This window comes from Eucyclogobius newberryi, unplaced genomic scaffold (assembly GCF_026437365.1).
Source record: "Eucyclogobius newberryi isolate DKJ021-1_F unplaced genomic scaffold, fEucNew1.0.hap1 SCAF_6, whole genome shotgun sequence".
Lineage (NCBI taxonomy): Eukaryota > Metazoa > Chordata > Actinopteri > Gobiiformes > Gobiidae > Eucyclogobius > Eucyclogobius newberryi.
Window position 1 is genome coordinate 4435309 of NW_027316278.1, and position 24848 is coordinate 4460156.

The 24848-nt window shown below is 50.7% G+C and overlaps 1 protein-coding gene across 1 annotated transcript in view; it reads right to left on the reverse strand.

Annotated features, from left to right (window-relative positions):
• Window positions 1-1618: 1618 nt before the first annotated feature.
• The window catches only part of bmp2k (BMP2 inducible kinase), a 62562-nt gene continuing 39332 nt past the window's right edge, over window positions 1619-24848 (reverse strand). Inside the window, exons 12-16 of the mRNA XM_072432602.1 lie at window positions 23122-23226; window positions 20856-21067; window positions 20159-20346; window positions 17639-17764; window positions 1619-2944 (exon numbers count right to left, since the gene is read on the reverse strand). Coding sequence (XP_072288703.1) covers window positions 1638-2944; window positions 17639-17764; window positions 20159-20346; window positions 20856-21067; window positions 23122-23226 — 1938 coding nt within the window. The 3' untranslated portion in view covers window positions 1619-1637. The remainder of the gene's footprint in view (window positions 2945-17638; window positions 17765-20158; window positions 20347-20855; window positions 21068-23121; window positions 23227-24848) is intronic.

Below are 24848 nucleotides of genomic sequence, written 5' to 3' on the forward strand. Positions count from 1 at the left end.
TTCTGACATAAACTCACCTGATTGCACAGTTCAGTTGGAGTTTGGCTCAACAGTTGGGCAAAAACATGACCAACTTCAGCCACAAGAGGTCAGTAATAAAACACCGACATCTGTCCCGACGCACTGGAAAAATATGATCTTGAAAATGTATTTTACTTGACGAGATTTTATATTTAGACCTTAAAATGAGATTTGCAGCAGCTTTTGTTTTCGATTATATAAAAATACTCATTTCAAACATTTTGTAAATCCAGTCGATTCTTTTACAAAAGTGGAAATCTTCACAAAAAGAACATTATTTATGACAGAAAACGGGAAACGAGTGACTTTTGTGCTGTTGTGTTTTATTTTAACTCTTTAACAACGTGTCGAGTTCATAGAAAAAGAGACACGCCCACGTCTGCGTCGATAAGAATATTAAAACAATACGAACAATATTAAAAGACAGAATAATGCATAGAGGAAACAAAAACAGTGGTTATTTTGAGTTTAAGGCTTTACGGTGCGAGAGACGAGCGAGAGCGACCACCACCTTTCAGTTTGGACTGTTCGGGCGGGGCAGGAGGGCGTGGCTTATGTTCCGCTGGCACAGGAGGGTGTGGCTTAAGTTCAATGTCAAAATATTTAAAATGTATGATTCATGAGGCAAATGAGCTCTGTGTACAGGAGCGCTAGGCTAACTTTTTTTGACAGCTACAGCTAACCGTTTCAGCTAATGCTAACCGTTTTGTCACAGGTAAAACTACCAGTTTTGACACAGCTAATGCTAACAGTTTTTCCACAGCTAATGCTAATTTTTATTAAATCATTTATTAAAACTAATGACACGTTTGTAAAGTAAAGACCTTGTTTTTGTCTAAACATCACTTCAGTTTGTAATTCAAATTTGTTTTTTCATATTTATCATGCCTCCAAATTAGCATTAGCGTTAGCATTGTCCCGCAGCTCACGGTTTAATGTGTGAACTGTCGTCTTTAAAAGTATTTATTATTTTAGTTTGACTTGGCAAAAAGGAAGCTCTGCCGCTAACACTAGGCTAAGCTAACACTAAGCTAGCCGGACGCTGTTGTCTCCAGAGGCCAAATGTGTTTAAGGCAATTCAATATTTTCAAAAATCATTTAAAATAAATAACATTAAATATAAATACAAGTATTTTCCTGGTAATGTGGAGTTTGTAACTGGGTCTTTATTTTGCCTTTTTTAATGTTCATGGAATTAATAAACTTTTAAGAGTCGCTGGGTCAAATGATTATTTCTCTTGTTAATTAAGAGTTTTTAACCAAATAAAGGTCGAATAATGTGACAAAAGGCTTATTGGATTCTGAATAATGACTCTATGTCGTCAATTACAACAAAACAACACATTTGAGCTTCTTTCATATCAAAAGTGATAAAAAGCTACTTTTTGTAAATTGTACGACCGAGATAAACGTCCCCCGAACAGTCCAATCTGACCGTCTACAATCCACAGTCGCTTCATCCACCAGTGATTCCATTTTCACGAGCGCTCGAAATGCAGCGCGAGGCAGAACAACGACACTTAGCTTCCGTCGCTTCCACAAGATTCAAAAAACGTTCAGTCGCAAAAGAGAAAAAAACGTGCGGCGAAGGAAGACATTTCTGCTGCGTCTTTGAGTCACTGTTTTGAGGGAAAGGGCGCGGCACCGAACGGGTCTAACTCCACGAGCTGCTGCGGCGGCTGCTGCTGCTGCTGCGGCACGAACTCGTCAAACGGCACCGCTCCAAAATCGTCGATACTTTCAGTCTCGCCGCCCCGCGACTTTTCCGATTTCCCGTCGACCCCGAGATTTGGATGGAACGGCTGGGCTCCGAACGGATCCAAAATGGCGTCTTCCGAGGGCGTGGTCGAGGCCTTTTCGTCGCCCTCCGCCATCGTCACGTCCACGCTGATGTTCTCCTTCGAATCGGACGCGCTCAGGAACTCGTTGCTACTCTGCGAATCCCTCCGCCCGACTTTCTTGTGCCGTCGGACCTTCTCCGGCGTCCGGTACGTGGGCTTGTTGCTCTTCCTCGCTCCCGTTGGCGTGCCGTGGTGCCGCTTGCCGTTGCCGCCGCCGTCGCTCGGTTCTTGCTTCGTTTTCCGCTGCCGCGACGACAGCTTCTGGAGGCTTCGCTGCTTGAACCGCTGCTGTTGGGGACTCGAGTCGTCGCAGGACTGACGGAAAAAGATGTCCTCGACGCTCCGGGACGTGGTCGGAACCGTCGGGGCGTCGGGTCCGGGCTGAAAAGGCAAAAACCCGAAAATATCGATGCCGCCTTCCGGGGAAATGGGCGGCGTCTGGCCCACGGCGAGCGTCCCGGATTTGGACAGGTTCCGGTTGAACGGCGCTTTGGTGAAGACGTCGAAGTCGTCCGCTCGCTGTCGCTCGTGGCTAGTTTGGCGGAAAGGCGCTTGTGAGAAAATGTCCGAAGTGCTGTGCGTCATCCCGACCGGGAACGGCACCGCTCCGAAGACGTCGAAGCTGCCCGACTTTTTGGCGAACGTCCCGGTTTCCTTCTCCGGAGACTGCGGCGGCGTCATCGGGCTCACCCCGGCCCGGTTCGGAACCTCGGCGGATTTGGAACCTTTCTTTGCGCGCATCTTGGCTTTGCTGGCCTCGCGGTCCGAATCGGAGCTGCGTTCTTCCTCGGAGTCCATCAGCAGGGGGCGCTGTCCCAGGATCTCCGGCTCGGTGTCCTCCCCGTGCTCGCTGTTCAGAGCCTCTTCCTCCGCCTCCTCCTCCTCTTCCTCGCTGCTTTTGGGCGACGGCGGGTCCGATTCGAAGTCGCTGTCCGATTCGTCGCCGGTCCTCGCGCCGCTCTTTCTGACGGGTTTAAGCTCCTTGGCGCCCTCTGGAGGCGGGGGAGGGTCTGGGACGGCGGTGGGGGCAGCGGTGGGGGTGGAGTCTTCGGGGGTTGGGTCAGCGCTCACCACGGCAACGTCTGAAGCGACAAGACAAGACGACAGTGAGGCTATGAAGGCGACAGCAAAGCAAAAACAGAGTCAATGGTAAAAGATTGTGTCAAATGGAGAAAGGGTGAAATCTGTGCTTACGACGTGGAAAGAGCTGATCAAAACATAGATGTTCAAATGTTAAACCGGTTTTGTACCAAATAGATGAGATTTAGGGAGACAAAAGGTGTGCGTTTTTCAGCAGATTGTAAAAGATTGTCACAAGAAAAGCTTTGATATTATCGGGAGAAACAGGAGTTATTATATATTAATTAGGCCGCCCCAAATAAATTGTCTGTTTGCTGTAACCCGAGTCAACATTTTTCATCTGGGTCGGTCGGTAGGCAAATTCTTATTTTTTTCACTTTGAAGGCAAAAAAAAGATCCAAATTTTGTCATTTTTTGAGTCGGAGTGACCACCAGGGGTCAGAGGCTTCAACAGTCCAGGGGTCAGAGGCTTCAACAGTCCAGGGGTCAGAGGCTTCAACAGTCCAGGGGTCAGGCTTCAACAGTCCAGGGGTCAGAGGCTTCAACAGTCCAGGGGTCAGGCTTCAACAGTCCAGGGGTCGGGCTTCAACAGTCCAGGGGTCAGGCTTCAACAGTCCAGGGGTCAGAGGCTTCAACAGTCCAGGGGTCAGAGGCTTCAACAGTCCAGGGGTCGGGCTTCAACAGTCCAGGGGTCAGGCTTCAACAGTCCAGGGGTCAGAGGCTTCAACAGTACAGGGGTCAGGCTTCAACAGTCCAGGGGTCAGGCTTCAACAGTCCAGGGGTCAGGCTTCAACAGTCCAAGGGTCAGAGGCTTCAACAGTCCAGGGGTCAGGCTTCAACAGTCCAGGGGTCAGAGGCTTCAACAGTCCAGGGGTCAGAGGCTTCAACAGTCCAGGGGTCAGAGGCTTCAACAGTCCAGGGGTCAGAGGCTTCAACAGTCCAGGGGTCGGGCTTCAACAGTACAGGGGTCAGGCTTCAACAGTCCAGGGGTCAGGCTTCAACAGTCCAGGGGTCAGGCTTCAACAGTCCAGGGGTCAGAGGCTTCAACAGTCCAGGGGTCAGGCTTCAACAGTCCAGGGGTCAGAGGCTTCAACAGTCCAGGGGTCAGAGGCTTCAACAGTCCAGGGGTCAGAGGCTTCAACAGTCCAGGGGTCAGAGGCTTCAACAGTCCAGGGGTCAGAGGCTTCAACAGTCCAGGGGTCGGGCTTCAACAGTCCAAGACCGGTCGGTGAGTCGGCGAAATAATTGAAAAATAAAAGATTTTGATGTTTTTTCAGCAAAATGCTGATATTTATTTTTCAGTCGGCTAGTTTCATAGCGGGTCGGTCGTGTTACGGCAAACAGACATATTATTTTGCTCAGACTTAGAATTCTATTAACCTAATTAAGGGGAATAATCTCTAAATCCTACACGGCCTTGACGATGGAGAGTGACCGCTGCACAAACCCCCTCTGCGGTTCAGATCTGGAGTACATTAGTTCATCCATGACCACGGGATTCGTCTTTCCACGGGGTTGTTTCAGAAAGGCCTCAGCCGGGTTTAAACACTGAAAGATCCCGTGTATTGTGCACAAATGTAACAATAACCTGTACAAGCATTCTCCCAAATATATGAAGAACGAACGGAAAAGAGAAGATGATTTGTTTTGGCGGTTTGTTCATTAGTCACAGGGAAATGAGAGTTGCTGGAGAAACGGTGGCACCAGAAGAACCATCGTTACCGTGTGTGTCGGGATGGTCCTGTTGCCATGGCACTCAGTTTAAGAACTATGTATCCGGGCAACAAAACTCCTGCCGCACAATAAACGGAGCCGCGGTGAAAAAGAGCGTCAGAAAAAGTTGGACAAGGAAACTAAATCGAAGATGGCAGATTGGACAGACGTTCGGACGCAATTTGAAAATGGACCAATTTGTTACACTTAAAATGACGTAGGTGTCAGAGGCCCCGCCCTCAGAGGCCCCGCCCTCAGCTGCTTTACATCCTATTTATCTGATAAGTACCAGTTTGTTCATGTAAACCAGAGCTCCTCATCTTGCTCTAAAGTAACTTATGGTGTGCCTCAGGGGTCAGTGCTGGGTCCAGTTCTGTTTCCTCTTTACATGCTGCCGTTAGGTCACATGATCAGGTCACATGGTATTAACTTCCACTGCTCTGCAGATGACACTCAGCTGTATTTATCAATGAAACCTGATCAGAGCGATCAAGTAGACAGACTTAGTGCTTGTGTGAAGGAGATAAAAACCTGGATGAAAAACATCTCCTGCATTTGTAACGTCTCGATTCTCTTGTAACTCCTGCTCACAGCGTGTCCTAAAAGCTCCATAAAAAGCTTTAACTGGTTCAAAATGCAGCAGCAAGATTACTAACAGGAACAAAAAGAAGAGAGCACATTACGCCGGTGCTGGAGTCTCTTCACTGGCTCCTGTCGAGTTTAGAATCACATTTAAACTCCTCCTCCTGATTTACAAAGCCATAAATGACATGGCCCCTCCCACCTCAAAGATGCTCTAGAACCATCTCATCCAAACAGAGCTCTTTGCTCTCTAAATGCTGGCCTTCTGGTGGTCCCAAGAGTCTCTAAAAGGACAGCAGGAGGTAGAGCCTTCTGGTGGTCCCAAGAGTCTCTAAAAGCACAGCAGGAGGTAGAGCCTTCTGGTGGTCCCAAGAGTCTCTAAAAGCACAGCAGGAGGTAGAGCCTTCTGATGGTCCCAAGTCTCTAAAAGCACAGTAGGAGGTAAAGCCTTCTGGTGGTCCCAAGAGTCTCTAAAAGCACAGTAGGAGGTAGAGCCTTCTGGTGGTCCCAAGAGTCTCTAAAAGCACAGCAGGAGGTAGAGCCTTCTGGTGGTCCCAAGAGTCTCTAAAAGCACAGTAGGAGGTAGAGCCTTCTGGTGGTCCCAAGAGTCTCTAAAAGCACAGTAGGAGGTAGAGCCTTCTGGTGGTCCCAAGAGTCTCTAAAAGCACAGTAGGAGGTAGAGCCTTCTGGTGGTCCCAAGAGTCTCTAAAAGCACAGTAGGAGGTAGAGCCTTCTGGTGGTCCCAAGAGTCTCTAAAAGCACAGTAGGAGGTAGAGCCTTCTGGTGGTCCCAAGAGTCTCTAAAAGTACAGTAGGAGGTAGAGCCTTCTGGTGGTCTCAAGAGTCTCTAAAAGCACAGTAGGAGGTAGAGCCTTCGGGTGGTCCCAAGAGTCTCTAAAAGCACAGTAGGAGGTAGAGCCTTCTGGTGGTCCCAAGAGTCTCTAAAAGCACTTATTCATCAAAATCAATCAAACTATATTTAATTTCACTTGCATCTCTTCATCGAATAGTCACAATTAGTCGACTGTCGCAGCTGGAACATAATTTAACGATCATTTCACGGTTTAAAGTCGTTTCAAACACAAAGTCCCTCATAAACCTTCATCTCAAAATGTTTTAACTTGAATTAAACTCTTTATATCTAAAGTTAAAGATGAATCCAAACAAACGATCGTAGTTCTTCAGACGCTCCTCCAGTTCCTCTGGCTCCTGTGGTTCCTCCCCTGGTTCCTCCCCTGGTTCCTCCCCTGGTTCTTCCTCTTGTTCCTCCTCTTGTTCCTCCTCTTGTTCCTCCTCTTGTTCCTCCTCTTGTTCCTCCTCTTGTTCCTCCTCTTGTTCCTCCTCTTGTTCCTCCTCTTGTTCCTCCTCTGGTTCCTCCTCTGGTTCCTCCTCTGGTTCCTCCCCTGGTTCCTCCCCTGGTTCCTCCCCTGGTTCCTCCTCTGGTTCCTCCTCTGGTTCCTCCTCTGGTTCCTCCTCTGGTTCCTCCTCTGGTTCCTCCTCTGGTTCCTCCTCTGGTTCCTCCCCTGGTTCCTCCCCTGGTTCCTCCTCTGGTTCCTCCCCTGGTCCCTCCCCTGGTTCCTCCCCTTCTACCTCCTCTGGTTCCTCCCCTGGTTCCTCCCCTGGTTCCTCCTCTGGTTCCTCCTCTGGTTCCTCCTCTGGTTCCTCCCCCTGCTTCCTCCCCCTGCTTCCTCCCCTGGTTCCTCCTCTGGTTCCTCCTCTGGTTCCTCCTCTGGTTCCTCCTCTGGTTCCTCCCCTGCTTCCTCCCCTGGTTCCTCCCCTGGTTCCTCCCCTGGTTCCTCCCCTGGTTCCTCCTCTGGTTCCTCCTCTGGTTCCTCCTCTGGTTCCTCCTCTGGTTCCTCCCCCTGCTTCCTCCCCCTGCTTCCTCCCCTGGTTCCTCCTCTGGTTCCTCCTCTGGTCGGGATTAGAGGCGTTAAAGTGGTTGGGTCTCTCATAATCCCGACAGTTGGTCTGAGATTGGAGCAGAAGGAAAAGTCGAGGAGTTCCATATGTTCCGGAGAAAGACTCAGGATTATGAGACCTTCAAGAAATATTGCTTTTGTTGTTTAAATCTCATAATCTGCGCCGCACTTTCGCCGCAATCACGTCCAAACCCTAATCCCGCCTTTTTCTGGGTCAAAGGGTCGAGAGTTCTACAAATGCGGCTTCTAAATCACAAAAACAAACGATCTTGGTCCGTTCTTCCATCGACTGTTTGGAAAGAGAATACGAGATCTTCACTGCATTTGACCCAAATGAGGCCAATAACATCAAGATGGTTTTCCTCGTGTCATTCGGGGTAAATCTCATGTTTGAGTCTGTGTTTGGTTCTTTTCCTCAACAGTCAAATGAGATGATAACAATAATAATCGATTAGATGCGATTGATTGGACGGTCTTGTTCGTCTGAATCACTTCAGACCCATAAAGACGCTCTCACATTCTAAATAATAAACTGTGTCGGACACATTTTGATTTGCGCAGATAAAGTCTGAATTGCGTAACATTTGAATCAGTTGTTAAACCCTTTGCCATAAACCTACAGCGCCCCCTACAGAGGGACATACAATGTTATGTGGAGTCAAAAAAAATAAATAAATTGATTTTAAGAATTTTGGCATCCCGATCAAAAAATTCAATAAGACCCATGTCGTATTTGTTACGCCGTTGCCGTAGGGATGACATAAACCTCCCATGTTATTCCAATGGAGAAATCTCCAGATCTCTGAAATGTGAACATGTTTATACTTTTACAAACTCCTCCAAGTGCGTTTGATTCACCTGAAATGTGGTGAGACTCATCTTCAAGAACATCAAAAGTTATCGAATAGTTTCTTTTATAAATCATGGTCTCTGTGAAGACAGAGACCATGATAGAGACAAAGATAAAAGGACAATTGGGGCACGTTAGCTCCTCCTCCTCTTGCGGCGGCGTGGCGAGGGCCGATCATCGCCGCCTACGGCTTTATACTTATTATTATATGAATTATTATTATTTTTAAATCATTATTTTAGATTTTGTTGTAATAGTATATATTTTTAAATAGTAATAATAATACTTATTAAAAAATATTACAAACTTTACACGACTAATAAAGGTACAAACATTTGTAATAAATGTGCGCTTCAAAATAATAATCTCACGTTATGAAAAGGCAAAGAACTGCAAAGCTTAATTTGGAAATTCAGTTCTATTGAACAATGACAGGATTATTGAGTCTGATGGGGCTTCAGGAGGCGCCGGGGCCCCTGCTGTGAGCTGGAACGGCCCCTCACCATTTATTCTATATTTATAATGTACCAAAGGGACTCATTAAAATCTCACTTATGATCAGTTGTGGACAACATTTAAAACAGACAATTTCAGACAATATTGTGACTGTCGACGATCAAGTTGATCCATGAAAACTAAGAAGGTCTCGGCCCCAAACATCAGCTCCTCAAGAAGAACCAGCAGAGGAAGAACTTCCTGTGACAGCTGAGGAAAGACAAGCTGCAGAGATCATCTACAGGCCATCACCTCCTCCATCACTTCCTCCATCACCTCCTCCCTTACCTCCTCCATCACTTCCTCCATCACCTCCTCCATCACCTCCTCCATCACCTCCTCCCTTACCTCCTCCATCACCTCCTCCCTCACCACCTCCATCACCTCCTCCATCACCTCCTCCATCACCTCCTCCATCACCTCCTCCCTTACCTCCTCCATCACTTCCTCCATCACCTCCTCCCTTACCTCCTCCATCACCACCTCCATCACTTCCTCCATCACCTCCTCCATCACCTCCTCCATCACCTCCTCCCTTACCTCCTCCATCACCTCCTCCATCACCTCCTCCCTCACTTCCTCCCTCACTTCCTCCATCACCTCCTCCCTTACCTCCTCCATCACCACCTCCATCACCTCCTCCATCACTTCCTCCATCACCTCCTCCATCACCTCCTCCCTTACCTCCTCCATCACCTCCTCCATCACCTCCTCCATCACCTCCTCCATCACCTCCTCCATCACCTCCTCCCTTACCTCCTCCATCACTTCCTCCATCACCTCCATCACCTCCTCCCTTACCTCCTCCATCACCTCCTCCATCACCTCCTCCCTCACTTCCTCCCTCACCTCCTCCATCACTTCCTCCATCACCTCCTCCCTTACCTCCTCCATCACCACCTCCATCACTTCCTCCATCACCTCCTCAATCACCTCCATCACTTCCTCACCTCCTCCCTCACCTCCTCCCTCACCTCCTCCATCACTTCCTCCCTCATCTCCTCTCTCACCTCCTCCCTCACTTCCTCCCTCATCTCCTCCCTCATCTCCTCCCTCACCTCCTCCCTCACCTCCATCACTTCCTCCCTCACCTCCTCCCTCACCTCCTTCCTCACCTCCATCACCTCCTCCCTCACTTCCTCCCTCACCTCCTCCATCACTTCCTCCATCACCTCCATCACCTCCTCCCTTACCTCCTCCATCACCACCTCCATCACTTCCTCCCTCACTTCCTCCATCACCTCCTCAATCACCTCCCTCACTTCCTCCATCACCTCCTCAATCACCTCCATCACTTCCTCACCTCCTCCCTCACCTCCTCCCTCATCTCCTCCCTCACTTCCTCCCTCACCTCCTCCCTCACCTCCTCCCTCACCACCTCCATCACTTCCTCCATCACCTCCATCACTTCCTCCCTCACCTCCTCCCTCACCTCCTTCCTCACCTCCATCACCTCCTCCCTCACCTCCTCCATCACCTCCATCACCTCCTCCCTTACCTCCTCCATCACCACCTCCATCACTTCCTCCATCACCTCCTCAATCACCTCCATCACTTCCTCACCTCCTCCCTCACCTCCTCCATCACTTCCTCCCTCACTTCCTCCCTCATCTCCTCTCTCACCTCCTCCCTCACTTCCTCCCTCACTTCCTCCCTCATCTCCTCCCTCACCTCCTCCCTCACCTCCTCCCTCACCTCCTTCCTCACCTCCATCACCTCCTCCATCATCTCCTCCATCACCTCCCCATCACCTTCTCCATCACCTCCCCCATCACCTTCTCCATCACCTCCCCCATCATCTCCTCCCTCACCTCCTCCCTCACCTCCTTCCTCACCTCCATCACCTCCTCCATCATCTCCTCCATCACCTCCCCCATCATCTCCTCCATCACCTCCCCCATCACCGTGTGGTACGCTGGAGCCACAGACAGGGACAGAGACGACATTCCCCTCAGGCAGGAGGCCACACCCCTCGGGCAGGAGGCCACACCCCTCGGGCAGGAGGCCACACCCCTCGGGCAGGAGGCCACACCCCTCGGGCAGGAGGCCACACCCCTCGGGCAGGAGGCCACTCCCCTCGGGCAGGAGGCCACTCCCCTCGGGCAGGAGGCCACTCCCCTCATGAACACTTCTTAAACACTGTCACTTTCTGCACATCATCTGTAAATTTCACTGTAAATGTTGTGTTACATATTAAGAAACTAAAACACACTTTAAAAATACCAGCGCGGTCACTTTTAGAGTTATTTTGAGACTGAAACGTTTGAGAACTCATGACATTGATTCTTTTGGTTCATTGAATTGTTGTTTGGAAAGAATTGAATTATATTGATTGACTTTGGCCCAGATAAATCTGAAGACGTGGCTTAAAGTCAAATGACTGAATAGATTCATATCAATTATAGTAAATGTACATTTGTGTCATTTTCATGGAGCATTAGCTCACTGGAGCTAACACTAGAGCTAGCACTGGAGCTAACAAGAGAGCTAACACTGGAGCAAACACTGGAGCAAACACTAGAGCTAAGACTGGAGCTAACAAGAGAGCCAACACTGGAGCTAACACTAGAGCTAAGCCTGGAGCTAACAAGAGAGCCAACACTAGAGCTAAGCCTGGAGCTAACAAGAGAGCCAACACTGGAGCTAACACTAGAGCTAAGCCTGGAGCTAACAAGAGAGCTAACACTGGAGCAAACACTGGAGTAAACACTAGAGCTAAGACTGGAGCTAACAAGAGAGCCAACACTAGAGCTAACACTAGAGCTAAGCCTGGAGCTAACACTAGAGCTAACAAGAGAGCTAAGACTGGAGCTAACAAGAGAGCTAACACTGGAGCTAACAAGAGAGCTAACACTGGAACTAACACTAGAGCTAAGACTGGAGCTAATAAGAGAGCTAAGACTGGAGCTAACAAGAGAGCTAACACCGGAGCTAACAAGAGAGCTTACACTGAAGCTAAGCCTGGAGCTAACACCGGAGCTAACACTGGAGCCAACAAGAGCGCCAACACTGGAGCTAAGCCTGGAGCTAACACCGGAGCTAACACCAGAACTAACACTGGAGCCAACAAGAGCGCCAACACTGGAGCTAAGCCTGGAGCTAACAAGAGAGCTCAGACTGGAGCTAACACTGGAGCTAACAAGAGAGCTAACACCGGAGCTAACGCTGGAGCTAAAACTAGTGCCAACACTGGCGCTAACAGAGCTAACACTAGAGCTAAGACTGGAGCTAACACTAGAGCTAAGACTGGAGCTAAGAGACTGGAGCTAACATGGAGCTAGCTGCGTGCAGTGCTCAAAGAACATCATTAGTGGTGATTAATCAGGGAAATATAAAATAAATGGTTAAAGGCCAGAATTCTGTCTAAAATAGTTTTGTATAAAAATGTTTGTAGTTTCATGTCTTTATTTCCACATCACGACATTCACAGCCTCAAACATCTTGCTCAATGTGTTTGGTGGAAAATCCCCCGCGACATTTTCATAATCAAAACTCAAAACGAAGCCGTGAATTCGTTTGAAAGACGTTTTTATTCATGAATAACATTTGATAAGAAATACATTCACACGTAGATGATACAAAGCTTTGTACAGTCGCGAAAACAACCTTTGACCTAAAGATGCACAAACCTGACAATGATCTTTGTCCTGATTTAAAGAAAAGTCACAAACGACACAAACCGTCAAATAGTGGACAAAGAATCGTTTGGCCTCGAATTATTTCACCAAAGCAAAAGTTTTTAAGGCAGAAAAACAAATACTGCAACATTTAAAATATAAAAAGATCTTAAATGTTGCACTGTGTAACTTTCTGACAGCGACAGGTCAGCTCTGCGAAGCGGCAAGCCCGTGACCCATGGAACATTCTAGGGCAAAGCAATAATGTCCACCTCAATTTGTCCCGAGAAGTTCAGAAATTTGTCCCGAAAAGTTTGTAAATTTGGCCAGAAAAGTTACAAAGTGCAACATTAAGTAAAATTTGGACAAGATTAAACTTTTTTTTCAACTGGAAAAAAATGATAAAGTTTAAGAGTCAAATAACCTAAAATTCTAACAATAAATTAAAGAATTCCGAATCACTTTTTTGTCCACTTTTCACTCTGATCGACGGTAAATCTAAAATGTAAACAAACAAAAACATCTCCACGAACGCTCGGTCCAAAACTCAATTCACATTTTGCACTTTCAAAATCAGAGATAAAGTGCAATCATTTGGCCTCGAAAAAAATCAATTTATTTCACATAATTTGGCACAAAAAAACGTTTAAAAAACCAAAAACAAAGACCGTCCCCAGTAACACATGAACAAGATGTTTATGGCTGTCTCACATGATCAAAGTAAATGAGCAGAAAGAAACTTACCTTCAACTATTTATATTATTATTATTATGCACAATAAGTTTGTACAAAGTGGGCGTGGCTTGGTCTCTCTCCTGTGTCGCGTTAAGGCGGGAGCGGCAACAGCGCCTCCTTCAGACCCGAGCGAGCGGCGGGTACTCGAGTACACGTACAGATACTCGAGTAAACGTACAGAGTAGGGCTCAGGGAAAGATACTCGAGTAAACGTACAGAGTAATGCTCAGGGAATAATACTCGAGTAGGAGTCTTTTTAAAAGAATAATTGTGGATTTTCGTGGTTTAAACGCACTCATTTACGAGAAAAAACAAAAACACACGTAAATGACAGAGGGGTTTGAAGTTAGTGAATTTAGCAGAAAAAGTTCATAAATTTGTCCCGTAAAGTTTGTAAATTTGACAGGAAAAGTTTGTAAATTTGGCAAAAAAGGCGTGTCAATTTGTTTGGAAAAGTTCAGAGACTTGGGGGAAAGGTTGAAAATTTGGCCGTAAAAGTTTGTAAATTTGGCAGAAAAAAAGCGTGTGATTTTGCTAGAATGAAGTACCAAGTTGGTTTGTTTTGGAGAATAATGACCGGGTCGGTCCACATTCTGAGGCGACTGGGCGTGTTGTGCGAGAGGGCGTGGAGCGAGAGGGCGTGTTGTGCGAGAGGGCGTGGAGCGAGAGGGCGTGTTGTGCGAGAGGGCGTGTTGTGCGAGAGGGCGTGTTGTGCGAGAGGGCGTGGTGCGAGAGGGCGTGGAGCGAGAGGGCGTGGAGCGAGAGGGCGTGGAGCGAGAGGGCTTGGTGCGAAAGGGCGTGCTGCGAGAGGGCGTGGTGCGAGAGGGCGTGGTGCCAGAGGGCGTGGTGCGAGAGGGCGTGGAGCGAGAGGGCGTGTTGTGCGAGAGGGCGTGTTGTGCGAGAGGGCGTGTTGTGCCAGAGGGCGTGGAGCGAGAGGGCGTGGTGCGAGAGGGCGTGGAGCGAGAGGGCGTGGTGCGAGAGGGCGTGGTGCCAGAGGGTGTGGTGCCAGAGGGCGTGGTGCCAGAGGGCGTGGAGCGAGAGGGCGTGGTGCGAGAGGGCGTGGTGCGAGAGGGCGTGGTGCGAGAGGGCGTGGTGCTAGAGGGCGTGGTGCCAGAGGGCGTGGTGCCAGAGGGCGTGGAGCGAGAGGGAGTGGTGCGAGAGGGCGTGGTGCTAGGGGGCGTGCTGAGAGAGGGCGTGCTGAGAGAGGGCGTGGTGCGAGAGGGCGTGGTGCCAGAGGGCGTGGTGAGAGAGGGCGTGGTGAGAGAGGGCGTGGTGAGAGAGGGCGTGGTGAGAGAGGGCGTGGTGCGAGAGGGCGTGGTGCGAGAGGGCGTGGTGCTAGAGGGCGTGGTGCGAGTCTGAGATCAGGTCTGAAGGAGTCCGGAGAGAGGCCGTGGAACAAACAGGAAAAACACACAAACGGACTGCGCGGGCGCTCAGTGGCGTCCGGCGCTAAAGAACAGCAGAACGCTCGGTCGATCCTTTAACGGAGGCAGAAAGCGACGCCATTCCACTGGAGAAAGTGTACCGTATTTTCTGGACTATAAGTCGCACTTTTAATCATAGTTTTGGCCGGAGTGCGACTTATACTCCAGAGTGACTTCTATGTGACATTATTTGTTATTTTCACACTGACAACCACAAGAGGGCGCTCTAGGCTCTAAGTGACGCAGAAGAAGAATCTGCACTTCCTCTTCCTCTGGAGTTTGTGGAGTTGTTTAGAAGTGACACAGAGGAAGAAGAATTCAATGGATTTAGTGATTTGGGGTAAAACTGATGCTTTGCTAAACTTGTTAGCATGTTCTTTATGCTATAGTTATCTGAATAACTGTTCATATGTTACGTTAACATACCAGACACTTACCACAGTTCTGTCTGTGCCACTTATAGTCCAGAAAATACGGTAAATGTGTTTAAACCAGGCTCTGGATGCTTTTTATTTGACCAAAAACTGCTGGATTTGTCATATTTTGTGATAATCTGAGGCGATCATCCCAGTTTCTCCAGTGGCATTTTCCTCCGTTCATGAATTCGGACCGTTTCCGTTCACAAACGCTCGTATTTCACACTGAACTCCACTGGCGGCTGATCAGAAATCGCCAAAGGTCATTTCCTCATGTCAGCGCGCACTCTGCCGCGCAGCGTAAAGTCCGCACGGAAACAGAAATCCCTTTAAATGCATTTGGGTTCAACATTTTGGTACGTACACTTAAGCTAACCTCACACGAACGCGTACATTCGAAAGCTCTGAGGCTCGTATTGCATTGGTCACTGCCTTTCACACTGACAAACGAGTTCACGGGAGATAAAACCACGCCTGGTCACAATGTGCGCCTCGATTTAGCAGTTCTGAGCCGTTTGGAGTTAGATTTAGCGGTTCTGAGCAGTTTGGAGTTGGTTTTACTTCAATTCGACATTATTTCAAGCTGGATTTTGAGCTAAAGGTGCACTGTGTAACTTTTCTGGTGGTCTGCTCGTCTCCATGGAGATGCAACTGCTTTGCCGACACAATTAGAGGCGGGAAATGCAACAAAAAAAAGTCTAATATCACAACTGATTACATTAAGTGCGTCGTTAGCATGCTAATGTGGGTTAGCTTCACCCGAAACGTCGCTTCTGAACTCATCGTGGAGGCTAGGAATGGATTGGGTCTGACGAGTTCAATACGGCAAAGAACGTGTCCAACGGAAACGAGCAGAAAAGTTACACGGAGCAGCTTTAACCTTTTATGGGCGTCGCCAGGTTGAACTGAACATAAACAAAGCTCTTTGTGCGTCAAAAAACACTCCAATCCAGCGCGACATTGTGAAATTGCGCCGTTTTACCCGACGTAGACGTTAGTGTTCGCAAGAGAGGATCCCACCGCTAAAACGCCACGCCCGACGCCACAAAGCGCGGTTCACATTGAAGGAGCCGTAGAGACACAGGCACGAAGCTTATTGCTGCCAAAAGTGGAATATTTAATGTAGAAATACTGCGGCGTGTTGATGAGAGTGAAGCTCCTCCCCCTGTTCTGCTGCTCAGGTGCCACGCCCGTCTTTCAGGTGGATGAAAGTCCACATTCTTCTCGCGTTTACAGGACTCCACGGTATCGGAAATCTTATCAATACGGTCATAAAGAACTGCGATAGATAGTTTTGCGATCTTTAAATACACTTTTTGACGCTGTAATTTCAGTTATATTAAAACGCCGTAATGTATTAGTTAAAGGACAAATATTACACATATTTGAATCGCTATTGGTCTTAAAATGTTATCTTAAGTACCTTTACTTTGGCATCTTGTGTTTAAAATAAATAGTCGTTAAAATGAAAAAAAAATAGAAGACTTTGAGGCGCCGACACGAGGGATCCGTCTAGTGGCCGCAGAGGGAATTACAGGTCCGAGCGCGGCGAGCAGAACGGAGGAGCTTCAGTCCGAGCGCCCGACCCTGCGCTGCCATGGCGACGCCGCTGCCCTCTCTCTAAAGTGCACAGGAGGTTTTTGAGGCTCGGTTTGCGTCGTCGGCGTTGTCGGCAGGATGTAACGAGACGGGATTATGTAAACGACGGGTTCAAGTTCGGATCGGGGCCTTACCGAGGTGCGACGAGGCCGAGGGACGCGACCCCCGCGTACTAGAGTCCTGAACGGTTCTGAACACATTTCTAACGTGGTGCGGATGGTTCCGGCGCCACAGAGGCGTGACACGTGCCAGCTCAGCCCTTTTCTCACTCGAATGGAATGGAACACTATTGCTTTTCACTCCGTTCCTCCTCGTTTTTACACTTCAGACCTCGACTCGTCTGACTTCAATTAACATTTGCATATTCATGAGCACGATCTGCTCTGATTGTGACACGTGCAGAACTATAGCACGCGTTTTACCTCGTTTTCACCGAGTCATAGAGTTCAGTTTGGACCGAATCACCCAAAGAAATCCATTAAACTGAACATGACTGAAGATGATAAAGCTTTGTACGTCCCGGGCGCGAGGGAGGTACGTCCCGGAGGTACGTCCCGGGCGCGAGAGGGAGGTACGTCCCGGGCGCGAGAGGGAGGTACGTCCCGGGCGCGAGAGGGAGGTACGTCCCGGGCGCGAGAGGGAGGTACGTCCCGCGCGCGAGGGAGGAACGTCCCGGGCGCGAGGGAGGTACGTCCCGGGCGCGAGGGAGGTACGTCCCGGGCGCGAGAGGGAGGTACGTCCCGGGCGCGAGGGAGGAACGTCTCGGGCGCGAGGGAGGAACGTCCCGGGCGCGAGGGAGGAACGTCCCGGGCGCGAGGGAGGAACGAGGGAGGTACTTCAAGTGTTCTTAACAGTGTTCTTACTGTAAACGTGTCACTAGTGGTTGGAGCACGTTCCATTGCACACAAACTAAAAGATAAACCTTTCTAAACTCGGGACTCGAACCGTCATTTCACCGACTTGACTCTTTTTTAAGTCATTCATTAGATGCTTTTGGCTTCCACGTGAGTACACTTATGCTCTTCCTGCAGTAACAGCTTCTTCTTTCTCAACTTTGGTAGTTACAAAGTGAATTTATTTCACATCTTTTATTTTGCATGTTCTTATTTGATCTTAGTCTGTATTTTATGACATTATGATACAGAACTGTTTGTTACTTTGGGCTGTTCCAAACCTCACTGTACGACTTGGTCAAAACGTACCATTCAGAAGGACAAACCGTTTCCATGACAACTGAATCCCCTGGTTTGGTCTGTGGGGGTCCTTTGTGTCAGGGCGGGGGGACGTGAAGGGGGCTCTGGACTGTTCCACAGTGACGGTCCCGGGAGCAGACGCACTAAGACTTGCCTGCGCTGGTCACAAAGGGGGCGGAGCCAAACAGGTCTTCAGGGGGCGGGGCCGTCGGGGCGTAGCAGGCGGAGCTCTGCAGCTGGAGAGACGAGTCTGCACTGGGGCTGCGCTCCACCGGCTTTTCTGCAACAGACGAGCCACAGACCGTTTAGAGCCACAGACACGAGCCACAGACACGAGCCACAGACACGAGCCACAGACACGAGCCACAGACACGAGCCACAGACACGAGCCACAGACACGAGCCACAGACACGAGCCACAGACACGAGCGACAGACACGAGCCCCAGACACGAGCCAGACACGAGCGACAGACAGGAGCCACAACAGACACGAGCGACAGACACGAGCCACAGACACGAGCCACAGACACGAGCCACAGACACGAGCCACAGACACGAGCGACAGACACGAGCCACAGACACGAGCCAGACACGAGCGACAGACACGAGCCACAACAGACACGAGCGACAGACACGAGCCACAGACACGAGCGACAGACAAGAGCAACAACAGACACGAACCACAGACACGAGCGACAGACACGAGCCACAGACACGAGCCACAGACACGAGCCACAACAGACACGAGCGACAGACAAGAGCAACAACAGACACGAACCACAGACACGAGCCACAGACACGAGCGACAGACACGAGCCACAGACACGAGCCACAGACACGAGCCACAACAGACACGAGCGACAGACAAGAGCAACAACAGACACGAACCACAGACACGAGCCACAGACACGAGCGACAGACACGAGCCACAGACACGAGCCACAGACACGAGCCACAGACACGAGCCACAGACACGAGCCACAGACACGAGCCACAGACACGAGCCACAGACACGAGCCACAGACACGAGCCCAGACACGAGCCACAGACAGACACGAGCCACAGACACGAGCCACAGACACGAGCCACAGCGCACCACAGACACGAGCCACAGACACGAGCCACAGACACGAGCCCAGACACGAGCCGACAGCACAGACACGCACAGACACGAGCCACAGACAGCCACAGACACGAGCCACAGACACGAGCCGACAGACACGAGCCACAGACACGAGCCACACGACACGAGCCACAGACACGAGCCACAGACACGAGCCACAGACACGAGCCACAGACACGAGCCACAGACACGAGCGACAGACACGAGCCACAGACACGAGCACGAGCCAGACACGAGGCACAGACACGAGCCACAGACACGAGCCACAGACACGAGCACAGACACGAGCGACAGACACGAGCCACAGACACGAGCCACAGACACGAGCGACAGACACGAGCCACAGACAGACGACACGAGCACAGACACGAGCGACAGACAACGAGCGACAGACACGAGCCACAGACACGAGCCACAGACACGAGCGACAGACAAGAGCAACAACAGACACGAACCACAGACACGAGCGACAGACACGAGCGACAGACACGAGCCACAGACACGAGCCACAGACACGAGCCACAGACACGAGCCACAGACACGAGCCACAGACACGAGCAACAGACAAGAGCAACAACAGACACGAACCACAGACACAAGCCACAGACACGAGCCACAGACACGAGCCACAGACACGAGCCACAGACACGAGCCACAGACACGAGCCACAGACACGAGCGACAGACACGAGCCACAGACACGAGCCAGACACGAGCCACAGACACGAGTCACAGACACGAGCCGCGACAGACACGAGCGACAGACACGAGCGACAGACACGAGCCACAGACACGAGCCACAGACACGAGCCACAGACACGAGCCACAGGCACGAGCCACAGACACGAGCCACAGACACGAGCCACAGACACGAGCCACAGACACGAGCCAGACACGAGCCACAACAGACACGAGCGACAGACACGAGCGACAGACACGAGCGACAGACACGAGCGACAGACACGAGCCACAGACACGAGCCACAGACACGAGCCACAGACACGAGCCACAGACACGAGCCACAGACACGAGCCACAGACACGAGCCAGACACGAGCCACAGACACGAGCCACAGACACGAGCGACAGACATGAGCCACAGACACGAGCCACAGACACGAGCCACAGACACGAGCCACAGACACGAGCCACAGACACGAGCCACAGACACGAGCCACAGACACGAGCCACAACAGACACGAGCCACAACAGACACGAGCGACAGACACGAGCGACAGACACGAGCGACAGACACGAGCCACAGACACGAGCCACAGACACGCACGGGCAACAACAGACACGAGCGACAGATGGTTTAGAGCAACAGACACACACGCAACAGACAGCTTAGAGCAGAGACACGCAACAGACCTTTTAGAACCAACCGTTTCCCAGATCATCTACCTACTGTGTGTGTGATTGTGCGTTTGCGTGTGTGCGTTTGTGTGCACTGTGGCATGTTTTGGTCAGCTGAGTGTCTTGTGTGTGTATCTGTGTGTGTGCGTGCGCGCGTGTGCACTGTGGCATGTTGTGGTCAGCTGAGTGTCACTTGCTTGCTCTGAGCAGGTCAAACTCCCGGTCCAGCAGCTCCTCCTCTGTGAGTTTGGAGAAGTTGTCCTCTCCAAAGGGGTTCCAGCGGGACATGTCGGGGGGGTGGCTGACCGCAAGGGGGTGGCTGACCGCGGGAGGGTTGGTCTGAGCGGTCTGAGACAAAGGACCATCTGAAGACAGCAGCGGGTTCCTACTCGACACACAAAAACATTCAGGTCAACGTGCTGTTCATGTTACTGAGTGGAGTCATGGTGTAGCCAGGACTTAGTCCCGCTTTAGTCCCGCTTTAGTCCCGCTTTAGTCCCGCTTTAGTCCCGCTTTGGTCCCGCTTTAGTCCCGCTTTAGTCCCGCTTTAGTCCCGCTTTAGTCCCGCTTTAGACCCGCTTTAGACCCGCTTTAGACCCGCTTTAGACCCGCTTTAGTCCCGCTTTAGTCCCGCTTCAGTCCCGCTTCAGTCCCGCTTCAGTCCCGCTTCAGTCCCGCTTCAGTCCCGCTTCAGACCCGCTTTAGACCCGCTTTAGACCCGCTTTTGTCCCGCTTTAGTCCCGCTTTAGTCCCGCTTTAGTCCCGCTTTAGTCCCCCTTTAGTCCCGCTTTAGTCCCGCTTTAGTCCCGCTTTAGACCCGCTTTAGACCCGCTTTAGTCCCGCTTTAGTCCCGCTTTAGTCGTGCTTTAAACCCGCTTTAGAGTCTTTATTTACCTTGTACCGACAAACGTCTCGACGGGTGACGGCCCTCCTCCCACCTGCATCGTTGCCGTGGGGACGACGGTGGACGTTGCGGCGTTGTATGAACCCAGGGGCATCTGAAAGTCCAGCGGCGAGGGCGACAGGTAGGGGGCGCTGTGATGGTGAAGCTGCTGCTGCTGCTGCTGCTGCTGCTGCTGCACAAACGCCTGCTGATACCGGTGCAACTGTCCGGGTCAAAGGGGGCGGGGTCAAAGGGGGCGGGGCGAGGGGATGAGGGGCGGACAGGAATGATTTCAATGAATTTGTGATTTCTAGGACTCTACGATTTCATGATTTCTGTGATTGGATGAATGTGGTCAGATTTCACGGCTGGATTTGGAAAACCGGGGATATTAAGGAAGAGAGAGACGAGGGGATGAAGGTTAAACAACTCTTTTTCCCTTCACCAAAAGCAAAACATTTAAGTTCAATACAAAATGCACAGATGAGACAATAATTAGACCTTGACCTAATCAGTATTAACAATGACACATATTATGCAGAATGGACTGAGCTTTAAACCACGTTGGAACATCATTTCCTCGTCCAAAACATACCTGGGCTTGTATTTAGCTTCATTCATGCTCGTTTTACCAGACCCTCCTCTTTAAAAAGCCTCAAACGTTTCCCAGATTTGTGACATCATAAATCACCATCAGGCTCGTTCTGACCATTTTTTCCGTCAACTCGCTGTCGTTGGGGGATCGCATTAGCACGTCGGGACAAGCTAGCGTTCGTTTTCCCAAAGAGGTCATTCTCTCTGCTGCCAGTAGAGGGAGTGCAAACACAGAATGTGTCGGGAGAACGCCCGTCCGATTCATTATAAGCTCTGAAACACGAGGAGAATGTTTAACTGAATCTACACGACGGGCCCCGCTTGGATACGCCTCTTCCCCCCCGTTGCCAAGACGACGCCTACAACAACTCTCATCGCTTCCACAGTCTGAAGCCGTCTGGCGGGAGCGGGCACGTTTTCATGCGCCTTCACCTCGTGTTCGATCCCTGGGGGCGGCGCTCGGACCAGATTGCCTTCTAAACAAAAACAGATGGTGCGGTTTCCAAAGGGAGCGGTCGACGTGCCTCCGCCCCGGCACGAGCGCTCAGGGGGCGCGGCGCTTTGGTCGCTTTTAAACGCCGTAAACACGAGTTCCGCGGAAGATTTGGAAAAAGGCGAGGCGCGTAGGAAGTTGGAGCGTCTGTTTCCGTCAGCGTTTTGGCGTCGAGCGGGAAACGTTTCTGACGGAGAGAGAGAGAGCGATCGAGGAGAAGTTAAATGTAGAAACGAGCGCTCGTAACTTCACGCTGCGTTGACATGTGCTTCGCTGTCATTTGTTAATTTTGTTGGATTCATTCTTCTAATCTCATGTAAAAAGGTCATATTCGGTGAGTTAAATGGCCTTTTTTCTACGTTCTGAAATCCAAATAAATGACCAGAAGAGTTTGACCATTAATTATCCCCCCGCCCACTATTAACTCACGAGTTCATTCATCTGTTTAACTCAGTTGCTCCTTTTAAAGTTTGGAATCCAAAGACAATGTCCGAGCCCCAGGCGAGTGCTTAGAGGATAGAGCAGGCTTCATGTGTCTCAGGCATTTGAAGAGACTGTTTGAGCATTTCTCAGAAGACTCAGGGACATGTCAGTGATATCCACAGATCTTAAACCGCCTTGTGAAGCCTCCCGAGTGCAGCAGAACTGCAGTGTTCTCGTTGTGGGGTTTTGGCATGGCGTGTCGCCGTGCTCCAGCGGGTCCCCGCCGCGCTCCAGCGGGCCCCCTCCATGATCAAAAGGTATCGGCAGGTATTAAGATAACAGTGCTCGCGCCGCAGGCGCCCGCACAGTACCAAAGAGCTATGGAAAGCCACTTTCAGGTGCAGGTGTCCTTGTGTCTGGCGCAGGTGTCCTTGTGTCTGGCGCAGGTGTCCTTGTGTCTGGCGCAGGTGTCCTTGTGTCTGGCGCAGGTGTCCTTGTGTCTGGCGCAGGTGTCCTTGTGTCTGGCGCAGGTGGTGCAGGTGCCCTTGTGTCTGGCGCAGGTGGTGCAGGTGCCCTTGTGTCTGGTGCAGGTGGTGCAGGTGTCCTTGTGTCTGGCGCAGGTGGTGCAGGTGCCCTTGTGTCTGGCGCAGGTGGTGCAGGTGCCCTTGTGTCTGGTGCAGGTGGTGCAGGTGTCCTTGTGTCTGGTGCAGGTGTCCTTGTGTCTGGTGCAGGTGTCCTTGTGTCTGGTGCTTGGGTGTGAGCCTCACCATAGCGGCGTACTGGGCTTGCGCCACCTGCTGTTGGTACAAGGCCGGCTGCATCATCATCTGCTGCTGCTGCAGGAGCATCTGCTGCTGAAGGGCCTGTTGGTACTGGACACAGGAAGAACAAGCATCACACACAAGGGCCTGTTGGTACTGGACACAGGGAGAACAAGCATCACACACAAGGGCCTGTTGGTACTGGACACAGGGAGAACAAGCATCACACACAAGGGCCTGTTGGTACTGGACACAGGAAGAACAAGCATCACACACAAGGGCCTGTTGGTACTGGACACAGGGAGAACAAGCATCACACACAAGGGCCTGTTGGTACTGGACACAGGGAGAACAAGCATCACACACAAGGGCCTGTTGGTACTGGACACAGGAAGAACAAGCATCACACACAAGGGCCTGTTGGTACTGGACACATGGAGAACAAGCATCACACACAAGGGCCTGTTGGTACTGGACACAGGGAGAACAAGCATCACACACAAGGGCCTGTTGGTACTGGACACAGGAAGAACAAGCATCACACACAAGGGCCTGTTGGTACTGGACACAGGGAGAACAAGCATCACACACAAGGGCCTGTTGGTACTGGACACAGGAAGAACAAGCATCACACACAAGGGCCTGTTGGTACTGGACACAGGGAGAACAAGCATCACACACAAGGGCCTGTTGGTACTGGACACATGGAGAACAAGCATCACACACAAGGGCCTGTTGGTACTGGACACATGGAGAACAAGCATCACACACAAGGGCCTGTTGGTACTGGACACAGGAAGAACAAGCATCACACACAAGGGCCTGTTGGTACTGGACACAGGAAGAACAAGCATCACACACAAGGGCCTGTTGGTACTGGACACAGGGAGAACAAGCATCACACACAAGGGCCTGTTGGTACTGGACACAGGAAGAACAAGCATCACACACAAGGGCCTGTTGGTACTGGACACAGGAAGAACAAGCATCACACACAAGGGCCTGTTGGTACTGGACACAGGAAGAACAAGCATAACACAAGGGCCTGTTGGTACTGGACACAGGGAGAACAAGCATCACACACAAGGGCCTGTTGGTACTGGACACAGGGAGAACAAGCATCACACACAAGGGCCTGTTGGTACTGGACACAGGAAGAACAAGCATCACACACAAGGGCCTGTTGGTACTGGACACAGGGAGAACAAGCATCACACACAAGGGCCTGTTGGTACTGGACACAGGAAGAACAAGCATCACACACAAGGGCCTGTTGGTACTGGACACAGGGAGAACAAGCATCACACACAAGGGCCTGTTGGTACTGGACACATGGAGAACAAGCATCACACACAAGGGCCTGTTGGTACTGGACACATGGAGAACAAGCATCACACACAAGGGCCTGTTGGTACTGGACACAGGAAGAACAAGCATCACACACAAGGGCCTGTTGGTACTGGACACAGGGAGAACAAGCATCACACACAAGGGCCTGTTGGTACTGGACACATGGAGAACAAGCATCACACACAAGGGCCTGTTGGTACTGGACACATGGAGAACAAGCATCACACACAAGGGCCTGTTGGTACTGGACACATGGAGAACAAGCATCACACACAAGGGCCTGTTGGTACTGGACACAGGAAGAACAAGCATCACACACAAGGGCCTGTTGGTACTGGACACAGGGAGAACAAGCATCACACACAAGGGCCTGTTGGTACTGG